General features: G+C 37.7%; 2 protein-coding genes across 22 annotated transcripts in view; both read left to right on the top strand.

The window, feature by feature from the left end:
- LOC103391611 (mitogen-activated protein kinase kinase kinase kinase 4) overlaps window positions 1-11,426 on the top strand; it is a 76,528-nt gene extending 65,102 nt beyond the window's left edge. For 8 of the 21 annotated variants that reach the window (XM_025063931.1, XM_025063940.1, XM_025063933.1 and 5 more), the window contains 13 exons: window positions 69-247; window positions 330-438; window positions 1,538-1,900; window positions 2,393-2,507; window positions 2,767-2,955; window positions 3,512-3,655; window positions 4,880-5,014; window positions 6,363-6,463; window positions 6,558-6,707; window positions 6,793-6,952; window positions 7,045-7,184; window positions 7,413-7,472; window positions 8,014-11,426. In XM_025063931.1, coding sequence (XP_024919699.1) covers window positions 69-247; window positions 330-438; window positions 1,538-1,900; window positions 2,393-2,507; window positions 2,767-2,955; window positions 3,512-3,655; window positions 4,880-5,014; window positions 6,363-6,463; window positions 6,558-6,707; window positions 6,793-6,952; window positions 7,045-7,184; window positions 7,413-7,472; window positions 8,014-8,097 — 1,929 coding nt within the window. In that variant the 3' untranslated portion in view covers window positions 8,098-11,426. The remainder of the gene's footprint in view (window positions 1-68; window positions 248-329; window positions 439-1,537; window positions 1,901-2,392; window positions 2,508-2,766; window positions 2,956-3,511; window positions 3,656-4,879; window positions 5,015-6,362; window positions 6,464-6,557; window positions 6,708-6,792; window positions 6,953-7,044; window positions 7,185-7,412; window positions 7,473-8,013) is intronic. The other 13 variants (XM_025063942.1, XM_025063936.1, XM_025063930.1 and 10 more) reach the window with 6 other exon arrangements.
- Window positions 11,427-11,705: 279 nt separating this feature from the next.
- On the top strand, window positions 11,706-25,050 carry LOC103391610 (interleukin-1 receptor type 2). The gene is made up of 10 exons (XM_025063943.1): window positions 11,706-13,186; window positions 14,880-15,033; window positions 15,121-15,379; window positions 15,892-16,066; window positions 16,720-16,879; window positions 17,576-17,653; window positions 17,751-17,810; window positions 17,891-18,026; window positions 18,112-18,257; window positions 23,234-25,050. The coding sequence occupies exons 2-10, from the start codon at window positions 14,937-14,939 to the stop codon at window positions 23,377-23,379; spliced, it is 1,257 nt and encodes a 418-aa protein (XP_024919711.1). The 5' UTR covers window positions 11,706-13,186; window positions 14,880-14,936; the 3' UTR covers window positions 23,380-25,050.
- The last annotated feature ends 135 nt before the right edge of the window (window positions 25,051-25,185 follow it).

The raw sequence follows: 25,185 nt of genomic DNA, 5'->3' as shown, positions 1-25,185 counted from the left end.
GAAAAAGGGACTTAAGAAAAAAGAATATAAATGACAGATTTCTTTTTTTTCTTCCCCTTGACTTTCAGGATCTAACAGCTCTGGCCAAGGAGCTGAGAGCTGTGGATGACGTTCGCCCTCAGAATAAGGTGACAGATTATTCATCGTCTAGTGAAGAATCAGACACAACGGATGAAGACGATGATGAGGAGGTGGATCAGGAGGCTGGCGAAGAGTCCACCTCTGGTCCAGAGGACACCAAAGCAGTGTATGTGACTTTCTATTCCCACCCAGTAACATGGGTCTGTAAAAACTGCTGAATATCTAAATGTGTCTCACGGCTCTTTCAGACTGAGCAATGGTGAAACTGAGTCGGTAAAAACCATGATCGTGCACGATGAAGGCGAGAGCGACAAGGGGTCAACGCCCTGCAAGGACAGCACTCTGATTGTCAGACAGGTACAACCGAGAGGAAGGCACTCCACAGTGTCTCACCAAATATCTGTTTTCTGTTGACTTTTTTAATTTTTTTATTTCATTGAATTTTACCATTATTTTATTTCTTCCCTTTTCCTGCATTGCACTGTTCATTCTTCTGTTATTGCATATTTGTTTAATTTGTGTGTAGCGTAAACAAAGATACACCCGGCACAGGTCGGAACTTAACCTTTCTAGTTTTAATACTTACATATGGACACGTGAACTAGTGTATCTTGAACGCCAGGCTAATATGGAGATCTGAAGGTATTACAGTGAAGTAAGTTGATTAGGGGAAACTTAATGACTTTGGAGTGGGAAGTCGGGAGTGACAAGGTGGTACCAAGAAATATATGCTATATTATGTATATAATATGTGGTAAACAAACAAAATAGGCTGAGGTTTTCTTTGGATTTGACCAGAATGGAGATGATCGGAAGCTAGCAGCTAGCAGAGGAACTACTACAATTGAATTGACTTTGGCCTAGGGGCCGTATACAGACTAATTAGATGTCAAGTGGGCCGAACCAGTACAATCATAACATAATTATAATAATTAGTATAAACAGCACTAAGTCCATGTTTTTCCCCTTGCAAAGTACGTTAGTATATTAGATACATTATCATATTTAATTAATTATAATTTCACTAATCATATTAGGAACCTGGAGTGTTTGTGTATATTTTTATTTTATAAAAAATTAATCAAGTGGGCCGGATTGATCCCCCTTAGCGAGCCGGTTTTGGTCCGCGGGCTGTATGTTTGACACCCCTGCTGTAGATGTAGAAGTTAAGTTTCAAGTTAAGGTGGTTTTGACAGTAGAGAAAGTAAAGGATGTGGTGAGAAGATCTCTTGTGGAGACCCGCCAAGGAACACATGAAGGAAAACATGGTCGTTTTAACATCGTACAGTTTGTATAAGCAGAGAAAGTCCTCACTTGCTACTAACCAGACTTTTTTGTCCGTCTGTAGAGTAGCCACGGTAGTGTCCCCCGCTCTTTAGCTAATACTTTCCCTTCCGCTGAACTCCTCAGAAACACATCTAGACCCAAAGTTCTCTACCCCTCTTTCAACCTACAGAGTTCAGGTGACAACAGAAAGCGTACGGGCCCCAGCCTGGGCCAAACACAGATCCCCGGCCTGCTCACAAACTTTCTTCCGAGCCCCGGCTCGGGACCAGTCCCCGGTCTTGTCCACCACACACCCAGCCCCCACCACAACCATCATCATCCCCACCACCTTCACCATCACCACACCACAACACAGCCTGTGGACAGAAACGGCTTTGCTGGCCGCATCCACCACCTCCCTGACCTGATCCAGCAGAGCCACCATTCCACACCCTCCTCCTCTACATCCAACTCCCCCTCCTCCTCCAGCCTCGTCAGTCCATCCTCCATGTCCCCACAGAGTCCACTGGAAAAGCTCAGCATCCTCACAGAGGTATGTCCTGCAGACCCAACATGGGCTGCTTAGGGCTGAGGTTTCTTCTGCTGAAAACGTCTCTGTTGAAAAATCTGAATCATCTTTAACTCGGAGTGAAGTAGAGCGTAGTCAATTTACAATATTTCTCATCAGTCATTTTACCTATTTTCCCCAGAGGCCAATTTTGGTTTTACACATACAGAGAGTAGACATATAAAGAGGGCAGTTAAAGGCGGTAAGACAACTGCAGGTAAACTCTCATCAGATTACTTTAGTAGTTTTTCACATCTGGTATCATCAGTTTTTACCATCCACATTATTTTGACCTTTTTCCCCCCTTAATTTTTATCAGTATTTTAAGTTTGCATGTACCACAAAAACCTCAGTTTGTTCAGATGTCTTCTTATTGTTTCTATCATTTTTTTTTTCTCATGTTACACATTTAGTACATGGTTCGATGATATTTTGTCATGACTGAATCTTATTCCTTCTTATTCCTTCTGTATAAAGAGCCAGTCCAGTAACAACATGCAGAAACACAAGTCTTCTTCCTCCTTCACACCTTTCATCGACCCCCGTCTTCTGCAGGTCTCTCCGTCCACTGGCAGCGCCCTCAACAATGTTGGTAGGTTTGTTTTTGTTTGTTTTTACAAAATGGTTTCTAAAAGAAAAACATTTCCAAATTCCACTGATGCTTATAAAAATATATTTAAAATATAAATATATTTTTTAATTAATCTTTATTATAAACCATAAATTGAAAATTGCAACTTAACTATCTTCTACTCATTTAACAATAGAAAAGTTCAAGAAAAACAATGTTGTTTTAATTCTGACCATGTGATTGACCACCAAATTCTACGTCCAACTCCGTCCTCCCTAAGCCCTTCCCTCTGATCTTCTAGGCTACGCCAACGACGCCCGGCTGGCAGAGGCTCTGAGGGCTGATCCATCTCGTAAAGGCTCAGTGGTCAATGTCAACCCGGTCAACACTCGCCCACAGAGCGACACACCAGAGATCCGCAAATACAAGAAGAGGTTCAACTCAGAGATCCTGTGTGCTGCTCTCTGGGGTAACAACAAAGACATTGGCTGTGTTTGAAAATCTTAAATCGCAAAATAGGGAAAGTGCTTTTTGTGTTTGAAAATCTTAAATCGCAAAATGGGGAAAGTGTTTTGTACAAAATTTTATTGTTTCTATCATATACATTTATATACATGTACATATATGTATGTGTATATATGTATGTATGTGTGTATATATATATATGTATGTATGTATGTATATATGTGTATATGTGTATATATGTAAATTATGCTGTTGAATGTTTCAAAACAAAGATACATGGAAACAATTGATCATTTGATATTTTAAAACAATTTGTTCCCGTTTTTTATTAATTTTTTTCCTACATTGTTTTCATTCTTTCCAATTCCACCATCTAGTGTTCAATATGAAAAACAATATATTCTAATATAATAACAAATAATCCAATCCTCAAAAGTAATTCCACTCTTCACCGTTAGGTGGCGGCAAAACCCTGAGAATTCTACATTCTGTTTCTGGTCTGTGCCCAGTGACTGTTTTTCCACGTGTTTTCCTTAATGTATGTGTATGTGTGTTTGTAGGTGTGAACCTCTTAGTGGGAACAGAGAGTGGTCTGATGCTGTTGGACCGCAGCGGTCAGGGAAAGGTCTACCCTCTGATCAACCGAAGGCGCTTCCAGCAGATGGACGTCCTGGAGGGACTCAACGTCTTGGTCACTATATCAGGTACAATTTAATGGTTTAGTTTTTGGATCACATTAATATATATTCATCTATAGTCATATATAAATATATGTATACATACACTCCTTCACAGTTTAAGTCACAGTTTTGTTTTCCAATCCTTTGCGTCTAAGAACACTTTAACATGGGCTGAGTGAATGTTCTTGTAAAGTGTCTTAAACTTGTGTTCGTTCTGGGAATTTGCTTTATTTTCAAATTTACCATGGACTTATTCTTCTTTCACCTCGATAGCGCCAAACCAAAAAGTTGTCCAAAATATCTGCCTAAACCTGGCGTTCTTTCTTCTGCTTCTGAATATTTAAGTTTTCAATCGAAGAAAATTGAAATCAATTTAGGTGACAGTATCTCCGCCTCGTCTGTTTCTTGCTGTGTGGCGTTCATGTTGTTGCTGTCAAAAATGTGATCGGCTCTAAAGGTCAATGTGGAGGCATGAAGTCGACTAGTTAATTAGTCTGTACACCCCCTAGTACAAACACGTGCATGCACATGCACACACAATACGGTGAGCCTCGTGTTTAAACTTTAAGATGACCTTCATGGGGTTGAGTTGAAAGGAAGTAAACACTTCACTAAACACTAAAGCCTGCAGTTTACCGGCATCAATATTGACATCTTCTTCTTTCACACAGCTGAACCTATCAGACTGAAAGTGTATCTTCAGACTTACTTCTGCTCTTTCTCAATTCACACCCACACACAAAAACACACTCAGACACCAAAGTGTCACAACAGAGGCTTTTGACTGAAGCGGATATTGGGTAAATCTCCTCGTGCCACCACATTTTATTGTCTTGCGTGTGTGATATGTACGTTGACAACATGTAAAAAAAAAATGCGTCATGGAAAGTTGTACCATTAAGGTGAGAGAGGATGACAGAAGTGTTGATGAAGCGCATTTGTTATAGAGTGGAGAGCGTAAAATGCATGAGTAAGTTGTTCTTTTAATTCCGTTGACGTTTATGCATTTAGCAGAGTTACGAATCGAACCTGGAACTTTCTGCTCTCTGCCTCCGAGGCAGGCGTGCTAAGCACTACACTGTGGAACCACATATTCCCATTTATTCCCACACTATTCATGACTTAAAAAAACCTTAAAAATAAGGGGAAAGAATTACCTAAATGTGTTGTATTTTTTGTTAAATAAAAAAAAATAGAGAATAAGTGGCTTTGGTCAGTATTGTAAAACGTTTCCTGATTTGTCGGCAGGTAAAAAGAACAAGCTTCGTGTTTATTATCTGTCCTGGCTGAGGAACAAGATCCTGCACAATGATCCTGAAGTGGAGAAGAAACAAGGCTGGACCACCGTAGGAGACCTGGAGGGTTGCGTCCACTACAACGTTGGTAGGTCGTACTTTGAATCCTTCGTTATTCTCTTTGTCACAAACACAAAGAACACAAAGAATACTGGTGGTCCATGGCGAATTGAAGAATTCTATTCCTGTGGTGTGTCGTAACTTGTTTTTCACCACAAGTGGGAACTCAGTACACGCTAACACAGTAATAACATCATGATCTAGGACAGGGGTGTCAAACTAATTTTCACTGGGCCACATCAATTCCCCTTCAAGGGCTGGTTGTAAACAGTAAACTGTATAGATGGAACTACCCCATAACGTATTAATAAATGTTTCTCCAATTGATTGTTATTTATATAAGTTACAAACATAGTTCATTGCTCCGTGTAATAAAAAAAACCCTTTAAATTGTTTAGGTTAAGAATCTCAGCTCCATGATCTCTATTAAATATTTTTTTAAACTTCCGACGGCCATACAAAATGACTTGGCGGGCCACATTTGGCCCCCGGGCCTTGAGTTTGACACGTGATCTCGAAAAAAAAAAAACCTCAGAAGAGTCTGACAAACAAAAGTAAGTGAATGTAGCACAGTCAAATGTATGGCGTACAGCCGGCGAATGTAAACGAAGCTGTCTTCATCTGCGTGTAGCACCGCTTGACGACATACTCGTCTGCTCATCTCGCAAACTAGTTCGCCAGAGATGGCAACATAACCGAAACTCTGCAGGACGTACAGTTTATTAATAGTCTTGTCCTTAAGTTAACAGGTTATTTCCCCAAATTTATGTAAAATGCACTAGACATGAGTCAAAGTTTCCAAAACATATTTCGCCAGACGATAAACAGACTGCTGATATTGGTTACCGAACATCAGTTTGATCTGTGGTCAGGATTCCCTGTAGCGTGGAGGTGTATGATGTCATCAGGTTCTACGTTTCTCATCAACATACCATGCCAATAACGCTGTCGGTGTAGTAAATATGGAAAGTATGGCCTCTGTTAGGTAACACTGCACTAAGTTTGAATGGACATGTTAAAGGGTTCTGTCTAAAGTCTAGAATGTCCTGGGTGACGGTTGAGCCACTGAGCAGAGAAGAGCACTTCCTGTTGGAAACTCCTCTCCACGGCTTCGACGCCTTCCGTCATGACTTCTGTTTCCTGTCCAGGACTTTTCTTCAAGTGTATTTCAGCCAGACGTTCATTTAAAACAAACTGTAAATTGGTGGTAATGAAACCATTGCAGTAAATGAACCCATGACAGTTAAAACCATTTGATCACAAAGCCTTTGAGGACATCCGTCATCAGATTTCTGATCCGTCTCTTATGAAGATTTACCCGACTGTTGTAAAACCGAATCACAGTTAAATTTTCTTTTTAATTTTCTCTTCACCAGTGAAATACGAGAGAATCAAGTTCTTGGTTCTGGCTCTGAAGAACTCAGTTGAGGTCTATGCCTGGGCACCAAAGCCCTACCACAAGTTTATGGCCTTCAAGGTGAGAATGTATAAAAATGATCAGTGTGAAGTGAGTTGATATTCAATAATAATAACCCGTTATTATAACCTTTATCTTCTCTCTTGTTCTACAGTCTTTTGGTGACCTGGTTCACAAACCCCTGCTGGTTGACCTGACTGTGGAGGAGGGTCAGAGGCTAAAGGTCATCTATGGCTCATGCTCAGGCTTCCACGCCGTGGACGTCGACTCCGGTGCCGTCTACGACATCTACCTGCCCACTCATGTGAGAAGGCACAGCAGTGAACCACAGCTTATGTCAGTGATGCTGATAAACTCTTTGGTATTTTTTTTTTTTTTCTCGTTTGCAGATCCAAACTAGTATTCAGCCTCACGCCATCATCATCCTGCCCAACACCGACGGCATCGAGCTGTTGGTGTGCTACGAGGATGAGGGCGTATATGTCAACACCTACGGACGCATTACCAAGGACGTGGTGCTGCAGTGGGGGGAGATGCCCACATCAGTGGGTGAGTCTTGTGAAAGTTCTTCTTAAGGAGCAGTTCTATTTCTAACATTTATAGCGGTGGAGATTATATGTTGTGTTTGTTCTTTTCTCCAGCCTACATTCGTTCCAACCAGATCATGGGTTGGGGAGAGAAGGCCATCGAGATCCGCTCAGTGGAGACTGGACACTTGGACGGAGTCTTCATGCACAAGAGAGCCCAGAGACTCAAGTTCCTCTGTGAGAGAAATGATAAGGTGAGCGTGCGCTCTGCTTCGGTTTCACTTAAACTAGGGAACGCCCTGAAGCTGCAGCGTCTTTGGGAGTTGTACTTTTTCCTCCGTGGGTTTTCTTCCTCTGTAAAAAAAAAAATTCTGGGTGAGTTTAGATTTAATTAGTGTAAATATATTTCATTCTCATTGGTGACCTTTAAGGGGGAACATTTCAATCTTTTATTGGCTTAATTAGTTATTTTGCATATGTAGGGAGTCCTCGACTTCCATCGGAGTTCCGTTCCTATGATGCGACGTAACTTGATTTTTGCCGTAAGTTGGAACTCTTATACTGTGCATCAGTACCTATGTCACCCATCTACGCTAACACAGTGGTAACATCATTAGTCTAGGTCATGCAAACATCAGAAGAGTCTGACTAATGCCTGGGAGCCATAATGAAGGGCAAACAGTTCCCACAAAACAACACAAACTGAAGAATGTAGCACAATCTTCCACATATAGCTCCGCGAGACAACGTATTCGTCCGCTTGCCAGCTAGTTCCCGTGTGAAAATTGTTTTGATGCAGTACATCGACAGATGGAATAAGACTTTCTTATTAAATTTATGGTAGATGGCAATGTAACCACGAAACACCGTAGGTCAGTGACATCGTAAGCAGAATTATTAAGCACAATTATTTAGGTTTTAATGGTAAATTTTGCCCTGAGCTCCGAAATCATTTCTGACATTTGAATTAGCTTAGCACACAACCACACCTTAAAAAAAAAGTCAAACCCATCGCCTGAAGGACATTAGGTAGGAATGTGATCAGACCCAGCGGTAAACCCTCACTCTGTGGTTCCTCCTCAGGTGTTCTTCGCCTCCGTTCGCTCTGGAGGCTCCAGTCAGGTGTATTTCATGACTCTGGGTCGAAGCAACCTGCTCAGCTGGTAGAAGTCCAACACCCTCGTCCTGCTCCTCTTTCTTCCTCCTCCTCATCATCATCATACTACTCCTTGTCCTCCACCCTCACTAACACTGGATCCCAGAACCCGCTGTCAACCTCTTGTCAGCACTTCGACGACCAAAAACCGCGACGACCACTTTCTTTGGACTGACCGACAAACAGCAGCTTCGCCTTCTTCTCTGAACCTGCGTTGCCTCCAGGATGTGACATCATAAGTATATGTCCAAAATCTGTAGGTAATTATTGTGTGGAAGAAAGAAAAAAAATGTGAATTCAAGAAAGAATCGGGGGAAATATTGTTCTTTCATTTCCCCCGTTTTCTTTCTTGGTGCTCTTCTGTTTGAAGTTGGATAGATGTCTCACCTCGGCATTGTTTCCTGAGCTGATCACAAACCTTCAGCTACTACTACAAGTACTGGTACCACTATATTACTTCTACTTCTACTACCTTCTGCAGGTCTGCCTCTTGGTCAAAGAACTCCTCAGACTGAACATTCTTTCCCTGGGCCTTTTTACTTAGCTCCCTACGACAAGTCGACACGGCTGGAGTCTGTATCAATGCTAACGTGGTGTGTGCCGGTGTGTGTGTGTGTGCGCGGGTGTAATTGTTTTTATGTTTGGTCCAATCACTGCTGACTAACTGGGTCTAGTTGGAGACATTCGATTGAAGGCAGAATGTGTGACGTGGTCAGGGGTTAATGCTTAAGGTTTTGCTGTAAGTCAGTGGTTAAAACAGGATTGAACTGAAGGCTGAAACAAGTGTAGACAATGACAGAGAGAGAGAAAGCGAGAGAGAGAGAGAGAACGTGATGTTGAAGACGATGATGATGGAGTCAGAATTGTATTTTCCTGAAATATAACTAACTATTCCTTGGAAATTAGTGTAACTATGTGAAGTTCAACGTTACTTTTAAGTTCGACTTTTTTTTTTTTTTAAAAAACCACACAACCGTAGTTTACCGTTTGCCTGTGTTTTTGAGAAGACAGTGGCTGTGGTCCAGAATAAAAAGTTATCAAATTTAAAAAAAAAGAAAAAAATAGTGTCTATGTACAATTAAGTTACGCTTCCTGAAAGTGTTTGTTTTACTAATTGGCAAATTAACCTATAGGGGGCAAAACAGTAAGGGTGTTTTTATTAGAGGTTGATGTGAAATAACAGGGGTGGAAAAAAAATGTTAAGAAAATGGATGCAGTCGTTAGTGTGTTTTATGACTGTCGTTTTTTCCCCCCCAAAAAAATCAAATGACAAAATATTAATTGACAGTGTCATGATGAATCTGCGAAGATATGTTGTTAGGTTAGCCCGGCATTTTAAGGTAGTTCCTGCAGGGGGCGTGCCAAAGTGGGTGGCGAGTAATACTACCAATGTTAAAACAATGCATTTAGGTGCATTCACACCAAAGGGAAAACTTTTTTGGAAAGACATACGGACAGTGTCTCCGATTAAGTCGTCGCTCAATCCCATGAGCAAGAAACAACATTTAAAGTTCGCTGCTCACCACTTGTTACAATAACAGTCGAGAATTTGTTGTCAAAGCTTCTGGTGCTGGAAGTTCATGTTTGCCTGGTTGTTTCAGATTCCAGACTGTGTTGTGCACCTACAAAAAGGAAGGTTTAAGCTTTTCAGTAGCCTTGGCTTAAATCAGGAAGTACAAGTCTGTCCATATTCTAGATGCCAAATTAGACTCACGTCCCTCCTTTTGCTATGCAGACTTGATCTATTACACCGGATTTCAGATTATGTATTCTCAAATTCCAACTTTTCTTTTTCCATTTAAAAAGACATTTGAATTTTTGGAGAAAAAGGACAGATCTAAGGTTTGTGTGTGATCATGTAAGTTCAGTTCTGGCAAGTATTTTCAAGGCCGAAATGCAAGAATGTGTTTGAGGCAGTCTGTGTTTCTGCCCAGGAGGGGATGTTCTTTTTTTCGTTTCTATCAATCATCTCATTTTCACATCATGTCATTTTTTTTTTTTTTAATCTGTATTTTTTTTTATTTTTTATGAATGCACTTGGTGTCGAGAATGTAGAAAGACTATATAACTGTGTGCTGGTCCAAAGGCATGAGATGATGTTTTCTGTTTTGCTTTGTATCTTAGTCACAAGTGGTTAATTCTAGATGTTACGATTTTTACAGCCTCCGCGACAAATCCATGTTAGGTCAAAAGGTCATTTCCAGAATCTGAGGAAATGTTCAAGGAGGACACGAGGACTAGTTAAACTCTCACGGACTTTAGGATTTCAGTGTTACTGTAATAACGTGTCATAAAACAGAAAAGGTGGAGCAGAACGCCTCAGTCCACAGACAGCCTTTCTGTTGTTTTTAATTTTTTATTATTTAAGTTTTCTGTATATGTGAAAAAAAACTATCTAACGTGAACTGGGTCACAACTTTCCTGATTTTTTTTCTTTGTTTTTTTTTTTTGTTTGTTTGTTTTTTTTTTTTTTTTTTTTTTTTGTTTGTTTGTTGTTTTTTTTTTTTTTTGATCAGGCAGTGTTTGGGCACGCCTTCATGTACAGAGAAGCTGTCAGGACCCCAGTGATGTGTTTTTTGAGGTCTGTTCGGTGTTGTGTATTAACACATCAAGGATTTGATGAATAACGAATCAAATATTGTTATTAATGATGTAATAATTTATGATGTTCTAATTATCTGCGGTCCTGTTCACCAACGCCCGTCTCACCAGAAGTCCTCTTTTAAGGTTATGCATCAGTTTCCCGCCTTTAAAACATGGCGTCTCTTCAATGCAAATGGATAAGGTTCATCGTAAACCTGCACCGTGCATACGTAAGTCGTTGTTATTTCAACGGGAAATGCTTCCTGTGTCATTCAGAAGAACTGCCAATAGAGCCGTGTTCAGCTAATGTATGACGTACAAAAAACAAACTTGGACAGTTTTTAGGCCTAGTCAAGAGAATTCACTGTAGTTTTATTACTACTATTCCTGTACTTTCCTGTTCACATTAGACGGAGATGTTTACTGCAGCCGTGGTTTTTTTTAAACTTCACGCGTCTTCATTCGCATCGTCTGATTTTTCGATTTAGTTTTTGTCTTTAAGTCACACTAACACACAGACCAATAATAACGAAGAACACAGGTTTGTTCAGTTCAGGTTTTGACGTGACACGTGCTTCAGCAAACAATTTGAACGTGAGGCCACACACACACATATATATATAAATATATATTTTTTCCCTCTGCTGTTTCTGTCATGCTTCTCTCTAACTTATGTCTTCTCTGTGTATGACAGAAAGTCATGTATTTTCCTTGAGGCATTTTTCTTTAATTAAAGTTGAAAATTCTAATTATAAAAGACATGAGTTTTTTTGTTTGTTTTTAGCTATTTGCTGTTGGAATTTTGTTTGTTTGTTTGTTTACAACAGACTCAATTAACAAAACATAACAAAAGCCCATGTTACCTTTGGGAAAGCTTGACCCTTTTTATTTGTTTGTTTTAACCACACCAGAGGTCAAATGATTTGATGAGAGAATACTTTGTATCCAGCAGAATGTAAGACGATGAAGAATCTAGAAACCTAACTCTTCAGTTAAAGAGGAGGTTTGTGGTTTCTTTGGAGTTGGAATTCATTTCTGGTTTTCCTCCAACAGGAACGTCGGATGTCACCTGCTCTGATGAACATGTGTTCCCTCACGTCCTGCCTTGAGGACATTCGGGAGAGTTTGACATTTCATTATAATGTTAATAACGTTAATCTTATGTGGTATTTACTAATCCTGAGGTACAACTCGGATACTGTCACTTGTCGAGTAATCTGTGCTACTCCTTCATTTTGACAAATGTGGAGAGCTGTTAGCCAGCGTCTCAGTCGAAAATGTCATTATTATTGAAAAGATGAATAATGTGTGAAAATGTCGTTTTTGTTATCTCTCACTGTAAGAAGGAGGAGCCCTTTGTACAAGCTATTGAAACCAAACATATTGTTCTATAGCGGTTAGCACGCCTGCCTCTGAAGCAAAGAGCAATGAATCCTGGGTTTTATTCCCAGAGATATCACATGCTTTGCGCCTAATGGAGGTAGCCTGTTAACAGCATATCTGCTGCTAACACAACGATTTTATGATATAATATTCTGAGAAGCCACCTGCTGTCCATGTCATCAGAGGTGTTCCAGGTTAGAAGATTTAAACACGCCGGAAAGTTATTTCATACTGGTTCCTGCTGTGAATGGAATTTATGTCACCAAGTTGAGTTGTGACAGTTCTAGTGTCACAATGTCATAGAGAGGTGGACCAATAGGTCTGTGTCTGTGGCTGCTCCTGTTCCTGTGCTTCAAAAACCTCCATTGGATCCCATGTTATTCCTGCTCTTTCCTGTGTCGGTGGAGTCGCCGCACATTCCCCTTTCCTGGAGCTGAGTTGGAGAACAGACAAGTACACACCGTATGTGATTGTTTTACCAATGTTATTGGTGCAATTTATTAATGGTTTGCCCCTTTACTGTTCATTGCAGTGCAGTTTTATATGATTGGCAAATACTTCCTATTTGAGTTTGAAAATCCCAGATGTTTTTCAAATTTGAAATCCTGCTTTAGATCAACAGGAGAGAACGCTGCATAGGTTTAAAGTGCGGGTGGTCTGAAAAGCCCCCTATTGATTATTTCTTTGTGTCTGTGTGTTTATGTGTGTGTTTGAACTTAAACAGAGAGATGTCCACCACTGACGCAAGAGGCCGACTGATGTCAGAGGAACGACAGCCGTAAACAGATTTGTTTGTTTTTTTTCTAAAGATTGAACTTAGGGGGATATTTAAGAAGGGAAATGCCTGACAGGAGGATTTGTATAGCAGTACAGTATCTATGAGTATTTGTGTGTGTGTGTGTGTGTGTGTGTGTTTGTAGGAGGAGTCAGAATACACATCATACACGAGTGGTGAGCTGTACAGGACGCTGCGTTACATTGGGAAACCTGTGAAATTTCCACCCAAAGGGTGGGAATGTAGAAAAGACAGTGCAGTGTTCCCACTGAGGCCAACAGGACCTGAGCAAACGTCTCTGCAGCCTACTGCTGACCAGCCCTGACCTGTCCTGACCTGACCAGTACCTGCACACTTCCGTGAGTACATTTCACCTTTGTACATGCAACCTCGTGTTTGTTTTTCATTTTTATTTACATATTAGATAAGATAAGAAAAATGAGGTCAATTTAAAAAATGATCGCTGTGTACAGTTTGTGGTTGTAGTAGTACTGTGTATACACATAACAGCATAATATATGGAATCACGTTACCACTTTACGTATGAAGTAAATATGTTATTGTACACAGACAAATAATTTGACATACCGTTTACATTTACACACAGCACACAGCTATGGACATATACTTGTAGAATATTACATTACATTGCAATGCATTTAGCAGTCAGCTACAGTAAACATACAAAATACAAAAATACATAAATAATAATACATAGTTATAAATAATAAAACAATAGTAAAAGTACAGTTACAGTCAGAGTAATTATATAAGACATAGCTTTAAGATTTTTCTTCAGATTTGTTTATAAATAATATACATATATGTATGTATGTATGTGTACATATAAAAGTGTATATACACATATTGAAATATTAACTAAAATCAAATTTGAAATATGTGTATATTTTCATATTTTTTCTATTGAAACTAAGATGTTATTGTTCATTACCTTAGTCCAAAATAAGTACATGGAAACATACTGTACTAACAATAGTATTGTAAAATAGTATAATAAATAAATTAAAATATATTTACATAAAGTATTAAATGCATACATTTAGAAGTTTCACAGTTGATTTAAAACTGTGTTTCATCATTTGTGTAAATTATAGCTGGTTTAGTAATACTTTATGCAGTACATGGTTTGTCAGACCATGTGGTTTGGATTCACATTCCATATGTTTGCTTGTGATTTGTGTACATGGTACTATATTAAATATGGCCTAAATATTGTAGTACTGTATATAGATAGTTATATACATATTTCATATTTTGAATCAACATTTTTAGTTATCTTATTGATGTAACAGATCATAGTTATATATATTTTTAAATATTCAAATGTTACTTTGTCGTCCTTGTATCACAGTGTCTTTGTTTAGTTTACACTAAATCAGTTCTTTCTTTTTGTTTTTACTGCGCGATTAAATTTAAAGTAACTTTATTTTAAAGTAACGTTTTTTTTCCCAGTATTAATTTAATTATACCACATGCAGAAATCACCGCGTTGTTATGACTCAACCCCGCCCCTGCATATTTATGAATGGAATCGCACTTTGACGAAACTCTGAGAGAGAAATGTCATCAGGGAAAAAGGAATCACTTGCGTGTGTGTGCGCGCACTTGCGCGCGTGTGTCTGTGGTCAGCTGATCATGTGATAACAAGCCCAGAAGCAGAAGTGTAAAAAACAATATATTTTAGGTTTAGGTATTTTAGGTACTTTCTGAGTACTAAAACACCAAATGTTTATCAATGGCATGGATGGTATTGGACATTATATCATTTCATCCTTTTCTTATTGCTGTTATTATAATTATTGAGTCATATTCTGTGGGGAATATGACTCACCTGTGAACCCCACCGGTTGAAGTTAATGACAGGGAGGGGGCGTGACCAGTGACGCAACTGTTTACGGTTTAGTTTAAAAGGCCTGAAAATTCCAGCTGAATGTCAACAAAACACTGGCAGCTTTTAGAGGTGTCAAGACTTAGTGTTGACAGCAGCCGCAGCAGTTGTATTTCAGTGTCTACTGCTCTTGTGTCACACAGGCCAGTGTGTCGTTTGACTCCGAGACCCAGATTGACGTGCTCCTGCAGACTGTCATCATGGTCCTCTGGACTCTCGTGTATGCTGTGCTCATAGCTCATCACGTTACTGGACGACCCTCCTGGCTTCCTCCTCCGCCTGCGCTGCCTATGAGAGGTGAGGTTTTACACACAGAGTGACAGTACTGTAGTAATACTCTGTCTTGTCACAGTAAAACAGCATATCTTGTGTTTTCCCTCCCAGGCGACTGCTACGTTGCAGAGCCAGAGGTGGAGCTGTTCAGGGTGGAGGGTGAAGCCGTCATCCTCTCCTTTCCGTTGTTCAGGAGCACGCTCACGGCGCGGGACATCGCCCCTCCGGCCGCGGTGTACCTCATCACCAAAGACAACGGGACGGAGGGCGCGGCCTACCCGAGCAGCGGGCGTGTGCTACAGCGAAACAGAGAGCTGTGGCTCCTCCCAGCTCAGGCTTCAGACTCCGGAGAATACATCTGCACTTACAGGTAAACAAGTACATCTGGAGTACACTGAAGTACACGTCAAATAAGATGGTAAAACAAAATGTACCCACATGATATCTAGAAATCGCAGCAAATTAGCCAATATTGTTTATTTTATTTCGGTTCATGGGCCACATACAACATAATTAGATGCCAAGTGGGCCGGACCAGTACAATCATAACAATAACTAACAATAAGTCCATGTTTTCATCTTTGTTTTCATGCAAAGAAGTACAAGTATATTGTATATGTATTATTTTTTATCCATATTTAGTGAAATATAACTTTAAAAAATATCCTGAAGATGAAGTTTGGGTCTTTTTATATTTTTATTTATTTTTTATAGTGTATTGTTGAAATTCATCAAGTGGGCCGGATTGAACACCCTAGCGGACCGATTTTGGCCCGCGGGCTGTATGTTTGACACCCCGGTTTCTTATTTAGTGGAAAACCTTAAGATATAATTAATTAAAAAAAAAATAAAAAACCTTTCCTGTGTCTTTTATATTCACAGAAATGAAAGCTACTGCATCCGTGGCAGTATTACTCTGCAGGTGTACGAGTCCAGCTCTGTGGGCGTGGACAAACTGTCATATCCAATTTCAGCCACTGTGGGGGAGACACTGTCATTTAGGTGTCCCTCAGTGAGTCACTTCAACAGCACAGATGAAGTCATACACTGGTATAAGGTTAGAGGATTTTTTTTTACTTCCCTGCATGTGAATACTTCAATCTTAAATGTTTCAAAATATCATGATATTATATAATATTATTACGACTTTAACAGATAATGCTATACAATTGTATGGTAATTATTATAAATTTACAATTTTTTAATTTATAATTTTCATCTGTTTATTTATTTACCACTCTGTGTGGTAGCAAAGCAAACTGCTTATTGTCATGTACAAAATCCAATAGAAAAAAACATGGATTTGATGTCATGTGTTGACTGGTCCACTGCTTCCTCATGTGGTCAAATGTAAATGTAGTGATTAATCCAAACACAGTCATTTTAATTTCAAGGTCTTAAAATAGTTAGAGACCTTTATACTGGGTGACGGAGACAGCAGAGAGTCAACAACTATTTTAGTGCTCTGACAAAAAAAAATGATGATTTTCTCTATGGACACTGGTGTGGGAGAACAGACAACTTAAAAAGTAGCTAAATGTTTGTTTTTCCTTGACTTTTACTTTCATAATGTATGTATAGATGCACACAGGGTGTCGCCAGTGTGACATCCAAATATTACACACCACAGCTGAACCGACAGCCACGTCAGTGTACAGTGTACATCAGTCTGAGTGACACGGGTCATGTACTACTTTTTTTCCCTCCCAGAATTCCACATCTGGAGGTGGCTCATTTGGCAGACACAGAGGAAACCTGATGATTCCTGGGGTGAAGAGATCGGACGCAGGAGTTTACACCTGCCAGCTAACAGTGCTCATCAACGATCGGCTCTACAAAGTCAGCAGGGTCATTCTGCTGCAGGTTGAAGGTAGGAGCTACGCTAGTGTATATTACTGGAGATGTGAAAGTGTTCAATCAGCTCTTGGCTAAAGTGTTGATATTCATGTTGCACGGATTAAAAGAATAATGTTTTAGACAGAACAAACAATCTAATAGAGAATTATAAAATGTTATTAAATATTTTTTAAATTTATTTAAAAATTAATTTAGTTTTTTTTTTTTAATTGTGGCATTGTTCACCTAGGAGGGAATAGGCAAACTAAGGCCTGGGGGCCGAATGTGGCCTGTTCAGCTTTGTAATTATATAATTGGTTTGTATTATGATTATAGTCTGCCTTTTCCCTGCAATATAGATGGCATAGAAAAGGCTAAAAGCATTTTAGCATTTTAGCCATTATACATGTCATTTATCTTAGTGCACACGAACGCTCCATCTATCTGCTCCTGACCCGCCCCGTTCAATTTTAGGACCAATTGTGGCCAAGTGTTTGTCCATGCCCGACCTAGAGCAATAAGTTAGCTTGTTTTGCCCTCTACTGGCCAAATAAAGAAATCACATCATCTAAACTGTAAAAAAAAAGAAGCTAATTTTCTCATCAATTGTAGTGCGGGAGAGTAAACACCATCACGTGATTGTGTAACAGTGTGTCAAAAGTTTTGTTCTTATCACTTACTTTCAGTACTTGTTTTTGAGGATTAGTATCTTTAAATCTCTCTCTGTCAGGTTCAGACCCAGAACTGACAACCATGTCCGACCCCTCTGTGACCTCTGACCCTGAGCTAATCGACACTACACCTAGCAGTGAGTTTTTGTGTAGACAAAAAAAAAACACTCTTAAATGTTGACATTCTAATCAAATGTATTTATTATGCATCAATTGTTGTCGTCTCTGTTGCAGTATTTAAACCCCCTGTTATTATTTCACCACTGAATGGAACCCTTTTTCAAAGTGCCCCCGGTGAGTGATCCTGGTACTTACAAGACATCAACTGTTGATAACATTAATATTGAATGTAATTCATACATCAACATTGTTAGGGTCAGGAGTGGTGCTGTACTGTGATGTGCTCACCGAATGCGAAATGGCCGACTCTACTATGGTCACTTGGCTCATAAAAGGCCAACCAGTGGAGCTGTCGTACCTGGATGAGCGAGCCCTGCAGGGGGGAAGGAGGTAATGCGGATTCTTTTTTTTTTTTTTTAAGTAAACTAATATGTGAAACTGTAATGATACGATTGTCATACATGACACTTTCCAGCGTGACCAAAGTGCCAGGGCTCTGCCAGGTTCAACTGAGGCTTCTTATTGTCAGAGTGACGGGAGAAGACCGGGGAACAGAAGTCAAATGTGTTGCTCAGAACCAAGGTGGCAGACAGGAAGTAGCAGCACAGCTTCAGCTGGAAGGTAAGTTTATTGAAGCATATGTATTATGTCCTAGATTTGATCAAGTGAAGTACATTAAAGTAAAGCAAAACATAGTAATGTAAACCAAAGTAAAGTAAAGCAAACTAAAGTACAGCAAAGTAAAATAGAGCAAGGTAAAGTGAAACATAGTTAAGTACATTAACGTAAAGCAAATTAAAGTATGTACTTTAATTTGCTTAACTGTAATGTACTTAACTATTCTTTAAAGTATTTAAAATATTAATAATATAGTATTTTAAAGTATTTGCTTTAAAAGTAAAGTGCTCTGGTTTACATGACTTTAATTTAATTTGCTTTACTTTAATGTACTTTGCTTTGCTCTACTTTACTTTGCTTTACTTAACTGTGCTTTGGTTTACTTAGCTTTACTTTTCTGTACTTTAATTTAATGTACTTTCATGTACTTTACTATGTTTTACTTTACTTTGCTTTGGTTTACATTACTTTAATTTACTTTGCTTTACTTTAATGTACTTTGCTCTACTATGTTTTACTTTAGTTTGCTTTTCTTTGTGTTGGTTTACATTACTTTACTTTGCTTTGGTTTACTTAGCTTTACTTTGCTTTACTTCACTGTGCTTTGGTTTACTTAGCTTTACTTTTCTGTACTTTAATTTAATGTACTTTCATGTACTTTACTATGTTTTACTTTACTTTGGTTTACTTTACATTGCTTTGGTTTACTTTGCTGTACTTTAGTTTGCTTTACTTTGCTTTACTTCACTGTGCTTTGGTTTACATTACTTTAATTTATTTTAATGTACTTTGCTTTGGTTTACTTAGCTTTACTTTGCTTTACTAACGTAAAGCAAAGTAAAGTAGAAAAAAGCAAAGTACATTAAAATAAATTAAAGTACAGCAAAGTAAAGCAAAGCAATGTAAAGTGAAGTAAACCAAAGCAAAGTAAAGTAAAGTAATGTAAACCAACACAAAGTAAACCAAACTAAAGTAAAACATAGTAGAGCAAAGTACATTAAAGTAATGTAAACCAACACAAAGTAAACCAAACTAAAGTAAAACATAGTAACGCAAAGTACATTAAAGTAATGTAAACCAACACAAAGTAAAGCAAACTAAAGTAAAACATAGTAAAGCAATGTAAAGTAAACCAAAGTAAATGAAATTAAAATCAAATTAAATCAAATTAAAATAAATGAATTAAAATAAATCAAATTAAAGTACGTTAAAGTAAAGCAAAGTAAAATAGAGCAAAGTAAAGTGAAACATAGTTAAGTACATTAAAGTGCTCTGGTTTACATTACTTTAATTTACTTTAATGTATTTTGCTTTGGTTTACTTCACTTTACTTTACTTAACTGTGCTTTGGTTTACATTACTTTACTTTGCTTTACTTTAGTAAAGCAAAGTAAAGTAAAACATAGTAAAGCAAAGTACATTAAAGTAATGTAAACCAAAGCAAAGTAAAGCAAAGTAAATTAAAGTAATGTAAACCAAAGTAAAGCAAAGTAAAGTAAAATAATTTAAAGTACAGCAAAGTAAACCAAAGCAATGTTAAAGTAAAGCAAAGCAAAGTACATTAAAGTAAAGCAAAATTAAAGTGCTCTGGTTTACATTACTTTAATTTATTTTAATGTACTTTGCTTTGGTTTACTTAGCTTTACTTTGCTTTGCTTTACTAAAGTAAAGCAAAGTACATTAAAGTAATGTAAACCAAAGTAAAGCAAACTAAAGTACAGCAAAATAAAGTAAAACATAGTAAAGTAAAGTAAACCAAAGCAAAGTACATTAAAGTAAAGCAAAATTAAAGTGCTCTGGTTTACATTACTTTAATTTATTTTAATGTACTTTGCTTTGGTTTACTTAACTTTACATTGCTTTACTTTAATGTACTTTACTATGTTTTACTTTACTTTGCTTTACTTTAGTAAAGCAAAGCAAAGTAAAGCTAAGTAAACCAAAGCAAAGTAAAGCAAACTAAAGTACAGCAAAGTAAAGTAAAACATAGTAAAGTACATTAAAGTAAAGCAATGTAAAGTTAAGTAAACCAAAGCAAAGTACATTAAAGTAAAGCAAATTAAAGTACATTAAAATAAATTAAAGTAATGTAAACCAGAGCACTTTAATTTGCTTTACTTTAATGTACTTTGCTTTGGTTTACTTTACTTTACTATGTTTTACTTTATTTTGCTGTACTTTAGTTTGCTTTACTTTGCTTTGGTTTACTTAGCTTTACTTTGCTTTGCTTTACTAAAGTAAAGCAAAGTACATTAAAGTAATGTAAACCAAAGCAAAGTAAAGCAAAGTAAATTAAAGTAATGTAAACCAAAGTAAAGCAAACTAAAGTACAGCAAAGTAAAGTAAAACATAGTAAAGCAAAGCAATGTAAAGTAAAGCAAAGTACATTAAAGTAATGTAAACCAAAGTAAAGCAAACTAAAGTACAGCAAAATAAAGTAAAACATAGTAAAGTAAAGTAAACCAAAGCAAAGTACATTAAAGTAAAGCAAATTAAAGTACTAGTAATGTAAACCAGAGCACTTTAATTTGCTTTACTTTAATGTACTTAACTATGTTTCACTTTACTTTGCTCTGGTTTACTTTGCTGTACTTTAGTTTGCTTTACTTTGCTTTGGTTTACATTACTTTATTGTACTTTGCTTTACTAAAGCAAAGCAATGTAAAGTACATTAAAGTAATGTAAACAAAAGTAAAGCAAACTAAAGTACAGCAAAGTAAAGTGAAACATAGTAAAGTACATTAAAGTAAAGCAAAATCAAGTAATGTAAACCAAAGCAAAGTAAAGCAAACTAAAGTACAGCAAAGTAAAGTAAAACATAGTAAAGTACATTAAAGTAAAGCAAATTAAAGTACATTAAAATAAATTAAAGTAATGTAAACCAGAGCACTTTAATTTGCTTTACTTTAATGTACTTAACTATGTTCTAGTTTACTTTGCTCTATTTTACTTTGCTGTACTTTAGTTTGCTTTACTTTTGTTTACATTACTTTAATGTACTTTACATTGCTTTGCTTTAGTAAAGCAAAGTACAATAAAGTAATGTAAACCAAAGCAAAGTAAAACATAGTAAAGAGGAGCAAAGCACAGTTAAGTAAAGCAAACTAAAGTACAGCAAAGTAAAGTGAAACATAGTAAAGTACATTAAAGTAAAGCAATGTAAAGTGAAGTAAAGCAAACTAAAGTACGTTAATGTACAGCAAAGTAAACCAAAGTAAAGTACAGCAAAGTAAAATAGAGCAAAGTAAACTAGAACATAGTTAAGTACATTAAAGTAAAGCAAATTAAAGTGCTCTGGTTTACATAACTAGTACTTTACTTTGCTTTACTTTAATGAACTTTGCATCGGTTTACTTCACTTTACATTGCTTTGCTTTACTTAACTGTGGTTTCCTCCTCTTTACTTTACTATGTTTTACTTTACTTTAGTAAATTAAAGTTATGTAAACCAAAGCAAAGTACATTAAAGTAAAGCAAAGTCAAGTGCATTAAAGTAGAGGAGAGCAAAGCACAGTAAAGTAAACTAAGTAAACCAAAGCAAAGTAAAACATAGTAAAAGTAAAGCAAAGCAAAGTACATTAAGTAAAGCAAATACAATTAAAGTAATGTAAACCAAAGCAAAGTAAACTTAAGCAAACTGAAGTACAGCAAAGCAAAGTAAAACATAGTACAGTAAACCAAAGTAATGTGCATTAAAGCAAAGTACATGAAAGTAAAGCATAATAAAATACATTAAAATAAATTAAAGTAATGTAAACCAGAGCAAAGTATCCATCCATTTTCATCCGCTTATCCGATACTGGGTCACGGGGGCACCGTACCAACCGCCCTAACCGGGATTCGAACTTGCCCAGGAGGTGAACTCTGGGGTTCCACACCAATGACAGAGACATTGCCTCTGGGCCAAAGCGCCAGTAAAGTAAAGTAAAGCAAACTAAAATAGAGCAAAGTAAAGTACATTAAACCAAAGCAAAGTACATTAAAGTAAACCAAAGCAAAGTAAAGCAAACTAAAGTACAGCAAAGTAAAGTAAGCCAAAGCAAAGTAAAACATAGTAAACTGAAGCAAAGCAATGTAAAGGAAAGTAAAGCAAAGCAAAGTACATTAAAGTTAAGCAAATTAAATTAAAGTAATGTAAACCAAAGCAAAGTAAACTAAAGCAAACTTAAGTACAGCAAAGTAGGGCAAAGCAAGTAAAACATAGTAAAGTGAAGCAAAGCATTGTAAATTAAAGAAATGTAAAGCAAAGTAGAGTTAAACATAGTAAAGTAAAGCAAACAAAAGTAGAGCAAAGTAAAGTAAAACATAGTAAAGTAAAAACCTTATAATGTTTGTGCCTACCCAGTTATTAATGCCCAAATAGGAGCATTAATTAACAAAACAGCTTCATTAAAACACATTTGTTGTTCGGTTAAAATATCACAGTGAATAGTTAGAAATTGAAAGTTAGCCCCAATGTAGCTACAGCGTGACATAGCAGATATATAGAAGCTCTAAACAACTGTTTAAAGTTAGCTGAGAGGCAAAATGTAGATAACTTAGAAATGTAGCACAGACGCTAAATCTAACCTAAGTAGAAAACTAGCCAAAGCTAGAGTAAAATAGCTTAAATGTCTGTGCAGGTTCTTAGTCATCCAGGTCATTTAACCCAAAAATAGTTACATCGAGGGCAACTGGACGAAGTAGGTTTGTTGAAGACGTTTCACCTCTCATCCAAGGGGCTTCTTCAGTTCTGTGAAATTGTGGTTTTTAGCCTCAAAGGGGGCTGCAAACCTGTAACGAGGGCTGTTGCAGAAAGGGGGGATGGAGGTGTGGTGGACCACACCCTATTATAAGGAGGGTGGAATGTAAAGGTCCTGTCTGAATGTAGAAAACCGTCAGATCTTTGTTTTAATATATCTACTATCAAGACTGATTTCTCTGTTGGACAAGCACCAGTCGTTGACTTTCGTTTTTTTCCTCTCCTCCGCTCCTTGCAGACTCCTCCTCCACGTGGGTGGTTGTAGCTGCCGTTGCTGTTTCCTGTTTCGTTGTGGTGGCCTCCATCGTCCTCTATGTTCTCCTCAAACCTAAGAGGAACAACAGAAAGGATTACATCCTAGCTCGACAGAGCAGTACCTTCTAACCCTCCTTGTGAACAAACAGCTTCCCTTCCCTGCTTGGTGACATCACCACAGCGTCGGGTTGACCATAATGGACACTGGTAACCTTTCAGTTGACCTCAGCCCCCTGGATGTTTACATCAAGTTCCAGGGATCGTTTTCATTTGCATTCACCTTTTCTTTTTTTTAGATGTTATTAACTGTACTTTGTGAGCAATGTTTACATCCACCTGGGCGAACTCCAATGCCTAAGCAAGCACGCCCTCTGCTGGCCTATCTGTGCTTAGACCCAGCATAAGACAGTAGATTTCCATCTGATGATTAAAAGAGTGATCCTAATAAATCTACACTAATTAAGACATGATTATATATAGTTATATTTAAATCTGCCTGAATTTCCTCAGAATAACTGATAACTGAACCAGGAGAGCAGCTGCTCCACTGATTCTACAGCTAATATTCAACATTTTAATACATTCAAAAGTAGCTAATTTCAGCATTTTTTGTAGAATTTTGAGGGCCGACTGGTGGGAAATAAGTTCAATCATCACCGGTCTTTCAAAGACCCTGCAAAGTAATGAGCAATAGAAAATCGAACTGTTTCACTGTGGTTCTTGACACAGAGAGCCACCAGGGGGTACACTCGCTTATGCAGCTGTGACTACGTGTCAATACCTCCCACAGCAACTTCAAAGTATTCTTAAATATGCTTCCAAAATGTAAACATAGTGTACGAGTGAGACTAAGTTTTAAAAAATATAGACGTCACCTGAAAGGCACCTCCAGCAGCTCCCGCTGTTCACACGTTTACATTTCTTCATCCTCAGCTCTCTGACACAACAGGGGTTTTTGTCACATCAGTTGTGACATTGACAGGCCTCCATCGCAGATGTTGTTTTTGTCACGCAGGTATCTGGTCTGTTGTGACATAAAGAAACGGTAGAAAGGTCTTACAAGAACGTTAAAAGGTCCTTAAACATGTTGTGCAAACATCAATTTGGCCAGATTTAACCCAAGTCGATGCAATGATCAGATTCTAAGATATTAGCGTCATTGTGGAACAGTACTACAGTAAATCTATCATCACAAAAACAGTTTAAATTTCACACAACACAGGAGCTGCTGCTGCTGTTGCCACATCTGTGGAGTTTGTGATTTCTTAAGAAGACATTTGAACACAAGTGGAAAGAATATGGTATTTCAATTCAACATCTGGGTTTTATTATATGCACATGTTTTTTAAAGGTCTGTCATATTTTTCACCAAAACATGCTGCCAAGTAAATACTTTGTGCTAAAAACTTCACAAACTATTATATCTGAACTTTTCAAAATATCACAAAATAGAAGCAAGACTGTAGTCTTACTATCACGTATGTCACGACCCTAGTCTTAGGACATGTGTCGTGTGATAGTGTTTTGTGTGGGACCTGAAGTGTTTTTGCAGACTCCCCTGTCTGCAATCAATGTGTGTGGGTGTGTGAGTTTATGTCACGCAGGGCCACATAACAGGGAAACTGGGAGTAGATGTGCTCTGTGTGTTTTACTACATGTACGTAGTAGCTGAATGGAGAAGTGAGAACCTTTATTTTCGTTAGTGGAGGAAAGCTCAGGGTCCTTTTAGTTTTTGTTTGTTGTGTTGGCCATCTTTCTCAATTCTGAGCAAAATAAAATGCTACTGTAAAAACTATAAAATCTTGGACTTGGCCACCTTCTTTAGGATGAGAAGAGAGGGGTGGGGAGGCTAAAAATCATGTTACATAATAGTTAACCTAAATTGGGGATGTAAAAGGAAAAGTAAAAATGAAAAATCAGCCAAAACATGCCTTA

The sequence above is a fragment of the Cynoglossus semilaevis genome, chromosome 16 (assembly GCF_000523025.1).
Source record: "Cynoglossus semilaevis isolate Cse_v1.0 chromosome 16, Cse_v1.0, whole genome shotgun sequence".
NCBI lineage: Eukaryota > Metazoa > Chordata > Actinopteri > Pleuronectiformes > Cynoglossidae > Cynoglossus > Cynoglossus semilaevis.
The sequence above is the reverse complement of the archived record's forward strand: the minus strand, read 5'-3'. Positions and strand labels throughout refer to the sequence as shown.

Excerpts from the sequence above, each read along its gene's own strand:
- LOC103391610 (XM_025063943.1), top strand. The coding sequence starts at position 14,937 with ATGGTCCTCTGGACTCTCGTGTATGCTGTGCTCATAGCTCATCACGTT. Across the intron at positions 16,067-16,719 it reads AAGTCATACACTGGTATAAG|AATTCCACATCTGGAGGTGG; the intron begins GTTAGAGGATTT and ends TTTCCCTCCCAG. Across the intron at positions 17,811-17,890 it reads CCTTTTTCAAAGTGCCCCCG|GGTCAGGAGTGGTGCTGTAC; the intron begins GTGAGTGATCCT and ends CAACATTGTTAG.